Source organism: Chiloscyllium plagiosum, unplaced genomic scaffold (assembly GCF_004010195.1).
Source record: "Chiloscyllium plagiosum isolate BGI_BamShark_2017 unplaced genomic scaffold, ASM401019v2 scaf_14849, whole genome shotgun sequence".
Lineage (NCBI taxonomy): Eukaryota > Metazoa > Chordata > Chondrichthyes > Orectolobiformes > Hemiscylliidae > Chiloscyllium > Chiloscyllium plagiosum.
The window spans coordinates 11,228-16,541 of record NW_025213376.1 but is presented as its reverse complement, the minus strand read 5'-3'; the positions used below and the strand labels follow the sequence as shown (position 1 = coordinate 16,541).

General features: G+C 39.1%; 1 protein-coding gene across 1 annotated transcript in view; it reads left to right on the top strand.

Moving 5' to 3' along the window:
• Nucleotides 1-640: 640 nt before the first annotated feature.
• LOC122547622 (deleted in malignant brain tumors 1 protein-like) overlaps nt 641-5,314 on the top strand; it is a gene marked incomplete at both ends in the record, with an annotated part of 15,892 nt that continues 11,218 nt past the window's right edge. Inside the window, 2 exons of the mRNA XM_043686224.1 lie at nt 641-946; nt 4,854-5,159. Coding sequence (XP_043542159.1) covers nt 641-946; nt 4,854-5,159 — 612 coding nt within the window. The remainder of the gene's footprint in view (nt 947-4,853; nt 5,160-5,314) is intronic.

Genomic DNA, 5,314 nt, shown 5'->3' with positions numbered 1-5,314 from the left:
GAACAATTTTAAGGTGAAACACAACTTTAAACTGAAAGTCAATGCCTTCAAAGTGAAGAATTAGTTTGAAGTGAAAATAAATGAATTTAAAATGAAAAAAAAAGATTAAATAAATATTATCAACTTGAAGGTGAAAACCAACGACTTTACAGTGAAAATGGACTTTAAAGTGAAAATGAATCAACGACTTTAAAGTGAAAATGAATCATTTTAAATTGAAAATGCAAAACTTTCAAGTGAAAATAAACACATTTAAAGGAAATAAAACAATTTTAAAATGCGAGTACACTACTTTAAAGTTGAAAATAACTTTAATGTGAAAATAAACGACTTTAAAGTGAAAATGGACGGATTTAAGTTGAAAAAGGCATACTTAAATTTTTAATAACCTGAAGGTGTACTCGAATACATGACTTCAAATGGAAAATAAGTGACATTAGATCAAAAGTAAACAGCTTTAAGATGAAAAGCGAATTTAAAGTGAGAAACAATTAATGTTAAGCTGAAATATTAACTTTAAAAGGGGAGGTGTGAAATGAGGACTCCTGAAAAAAGTTGAAAGTGCGATGTGTTCCCTTCACACCCCTCTTGTGTGACAGAAGCTGCTGTCTCACTGTCCATTGTCGTCCCTGTTTCGTAGACCAGCCGCCGAAACCATCCATCATCCTCAGTCGGGAATCGGATACCTTTGTGAAAGGGGAGACGCTGTACATCCAGTGCAACTCCTTTGGCTTCTATCAGACAGCGCTGTTCTACCTGTACAAGGCAGGCAGTGAGAAGCCCATCGCAAAGAAGATCCCCTCAGCCAGAGGTTATGCCGTGACCTTCCACTTTCCCAACATCGACGCGTCCAACGAGGGCAACTACAGCTGCATGTACGACGTGGAAGTCTCGGGTCGGCTTCACAACTCAGCGAGAAGCGATACAGCCAAGGTTGTGGTGAATGGTACGTACTGGCTAACCCTGAAGTGTCGGGGAGGGGTAAGGGGCTTGATAATAGTTGCCGGCTGTTGTCCCTCCTCCTCCTCACAAAGGGTACTGACTCGACTCATTTTAATTTAATTGCCTCTATGTTATTTTTTTTAATCACAGCACTGTTTTTCCACTTTAAAGTTGGTTTCACTTTGAAGTTGTTTCTCACTTTAAAGTTGTTTCTCGCTTTAAAGTTGTTTTTCCACATCAAACTTTTTTTTGCTTTACATTGTTTTTCACTTTAAAGTTTGTTTCACTTTAAAGTTGTTTTTCACTTTAAAGTTGTTTTTCACATTAAACTTGTTTTTTTTTGCCTTAAATTGTTTCCACTTTAAAGTTTGTCTCGCTTTAAAGTTGTTTTTCACTTTAAAGTTGTTTTTGCTTTAAATTGTTTCCACTTTAAAGTTTGTTTCGCTTTAAAGTTGTTTTTCACTTTAAAGTTGTTTTTCACATTAAACTTGTTTTTTTGCCTTAAATTGTTTCCACTTTAAAGTTTGTTTCGCTTTAAAGTTGTTTTTCACTTTAAAGTTGTTTTTCACGTTAAACTTGTTTTTTTTGCCTTAAATTGTTTCCACTTTAAAGTTTGTTTCGCTTTAAGGATTTTTTCACTTTAAAGTTGTTTTTCACATTAAACTTGTTTTTTTTGCCTTAAATTGGATCCACTTTAAAGTTTGTCTCACTTTAAAGTTGTTTTTCACTTTAAACTTTTTTCGCTTTAAATTGTTTCCACTCTAAGGTTGTTTTTCACTTTAAAGTTGTTTTTCAAATTAATGTTTTTCGCTTTAAAGTTGTTTTTCACATTAAACTTTTTTTGTTTGAAATTGTTTCCACATTAAAGTTGTTTTTCAAATTAATATGTTTTTCGCTTTAAATCGTTTCCACCCTAAAGTTGTTTTGCGCTTTAAAGTATTTTTACATTAAAGTTTCTTTATTGCGTTTAAGTTGTTTTTTGCTTTAAACTTACTTTGTTTTGCCCCAAAGTAGTTTTTCCGCTCTGACGTTGCTTTTTGGCTGTAATTTGTTTTTTTGCTTTTAGGCTGCTTTTCACTTCAAAGTTGTTTTTTTTTCCACATTAAAATTGCTTTTCTGCTTTAAAGTTGTTTTTCACTATAAAGTTGTTTCCCTGCTTTAAAGTCACTTTTTCCGCATTAAAATTGTTTTTCACTTTAACGTTTCTCCTGCTTCAGCATCGTTTTCTTTTCCACTTTAGCGTTGTTTTATTTTTCGCTCCTGCAAGTTGTTTTTCCAGTTTAAAGTTGTTTTTCCCCATTTAAAGTCTTTTTTTTTCACTTTAAGGTTGTTTCTCTGCTTTAAAGTTGTTTGCCTCTTTTAAAGTCTTCGTGGCTCCGCAGTGGTCTGTCTGCTTGAGCGTTGCCTTTCACTCACACATTGTTAATTTTAACTCAGGGTGGGCGGGGAATGGTTTATGGCCAGTCCCTAATAGCCCAGGCGTCCAAATTCCCCAACACCGCTCCCCATAACCCCTGCCAACCCAACCCAGCTCCTCACCGATATGTGTGGCAGAACATGTCAAAGGGAAAAACTGACAACATGAGGGCAAAGGGTGACTCAAAATCAGACAAATCAACATGAGGCCAGAAAGACTTTAAAGTGAAAAACAACTTTAAAGTGGGGGCAGGGAGGAATGACTTTAAGTCAGGTAAAAAGATGAAAGCCAAGGGGACTTTAAAGTGAAAAACGACTTTAAAGTGGGGGCAGGGAGGAATGACTTTAAGCCAGGTAAAAAGATGAAAGCCAAGGGGACTTTAAAGTGAAAAACGACTTTAAAGTGGGGGCAGGGAGGAATGACTTTAAGTCAGGTAAAAAGATGAAAGCCAAGGGGACTTTAAAGTGAAAAACAACTTTAAACTGGAAGAACAATTTTCAGGTTCAAAAAATAACTTTAAAGCGATGAACAGCTTTAAAGCTGGAAAATCAACTTTAAAAGCAGGGGAAAAAAAACGACTTTAGATGAGATCCCCTACAGTGCGGCAACAGGCCCTTCGGCCCAACAAGTCCACACCGACCCTCCGAACAGGAGCCCACCCCCCTATATTTACCCCTGACCAGTCCACCTAACACAGCGGGCAATTTAACATGGCCAATTCACCTAACCTGCACATCTTTGGATTGTGGGAGGAAACCCACACGGACATGGGGAGGATGTGCAAACTACACGCAGACCGTAGCCCGAGGCTGGAATCGAACCCTGGGATGCTGGTGCTGTGAGGCAGCAGTGCTAACCACTGAGCCATCGCGCCGTGTGGAAAAAAAGAGCTACTGTTAAGCAGACAAACAGCTTTAAAGCAAATATACGTTTCAAGCAAAATGAAAAATAACCTTAAAGGGGAAAACAACTTTAAAGTGAAATTCGAGTTGAAAGCAGGGACAGGAAGGAATGACTTTAAAGCAGGTAAAGCTGTTAAAGCACAGGGGACTTTAAAGAGAAAAAAAAGACTTTAAGCAGGACAAACAACTTTAAACAGGACAAACAACTTCCAGGTACTAAAACACCCCAACAACTTTAAAGCAAAAAACAACTTTAAAGTGGAAAAGTAGAAACTACATATCAGCAGAAAAAACAACTTTAAAGTGAAAAACAACTTTATCGTGGAAAATACCTTTAAAAGCAGAAAAACGACTTTAATGTGAAAAACAACTTTATCGCGGAAAATAACTTTAAAAGCAGAAAAACAACTTTAATGTGAAAAACAACTTTAAAGTGAAAAACAACTTTAAAGTGACAAACAACTTTGAAGCAGACAAGCAACTTTAAAAGCAGTAAAACGACTTTAATGTGAAAAACAACTTTAAAGTGAAAAACAACTTTATTGCGGAAAATAACTTTAAAAGCAGAAAAACGACTTTAATGTGAAAAACAACTTTAAAGTGAAAAACAACTTTATTGCGGAAAATAACTTTAAAAGCAGAAAAATGACTTTAAAGTGAAAAATAAATTTATAGTGGAAAATAATTTTAAAAGCAGAAAAATTTTAAAGTGAAAAACAACTTTTTATTAGATTTGATTCCTTACAGTGTGGAAACAGGCCCCTTCGGCCCAACAAGTCCACACTGACCCTCCGAAGAGCAACCCACCCAGAACCATTCCCCTACATTTACCCCTTCACCTAACACTACGGGCAATTTAGCATGGCCAATTCACCTGACCTGCACAGCTTTGGACTGTGGGAGGAAACCGGAGCACCCGGAGGAAACCCACGCAGGCACGGGGAGAATGTGCAATCTCCACACAGTCAGTCGCCCGAGTCGGGAATTGAACCCGGGTCTCTGGTGCTGTGAGGCAACAGTGGTAACCACTGTGCTGCCCAACCTTAAAGCAGAAAAAACAACTTTATAGTGAAAAACAACTTTATAGTGAAAAACAACCTTATAGTGAAAAACAACTTTATAGTGAAAAACAACCTTATAGTGAAAAACAACTTTATAGTGAAAAACAACTTTATACTGAAAAACAACTTTATAGTGAAAAACAACTTTGAAGCAGACAAGCAACTTTAAAGTGAAAAACTAACTTGGGGAGAAAAACAACTTTAAACCAAAAGAAATCTTTATTGTGAGAAATGATCTTTGAAGAGCAAACTGGCTTTACTGTGAAAAACAACTTTAAAACAGAAGAAAACTATTTTAACATGAAAATAAATAATGTTAAGAGTTTTATAGAGAAAAACAAGTTTAAAACAAGAGCTACAACTTTAAAGCTGAAAATCAACTTTATTTGGGTGGTGTTGGAGCGGGGAGAGGTTGTGAGGGTGGGTGTACGGTCATTCTCTCGCACATGAGGAGGGGTGGGTAGGAGCCATCGCCCGGCACGTGTGTTAGTTGCCTTCGAGTGACTCCAGTCTCATCCCTGACTCCCGCAGAGCACCTCCTGAAGCCCCAGCTGAGACTGAACGCAGTGGGACAGAAGCTGATGAAGGGCCAGACCATGGAGCTGGCGTGTGAGGTGGCATACGGGTTCAGCGGTGCCCGCTTCTTCCTCTACAAGGACGGCGGGCCGTCGCCCGTCGCCAGCCGCCTGGCGCTCTCCCGCTCGCCGCGGGCGCACTTCACCTTCAACGACATCTCCAGCGCCAACAGCGGCAACTACTCCTGCTGCTACCAGGTTTGGATTGTTGGCCAGCAGTTCAACTCCTCGCTCAGCGACCCGGTCAACATCACCGTCAATGGTGAGAGCTCCCGCCCTCTGACCATTAACACCCACCGCGCGCGCTGTATCGCTCCTTCTGCGGCCGTCGGCACTCCCCCTGCACCTCCTGAAGGAGGGAGTCGTGGCCCGGAATTTCGGCCAATTTGTCTTTGCCCTCTGACCTGGCGCCAAACA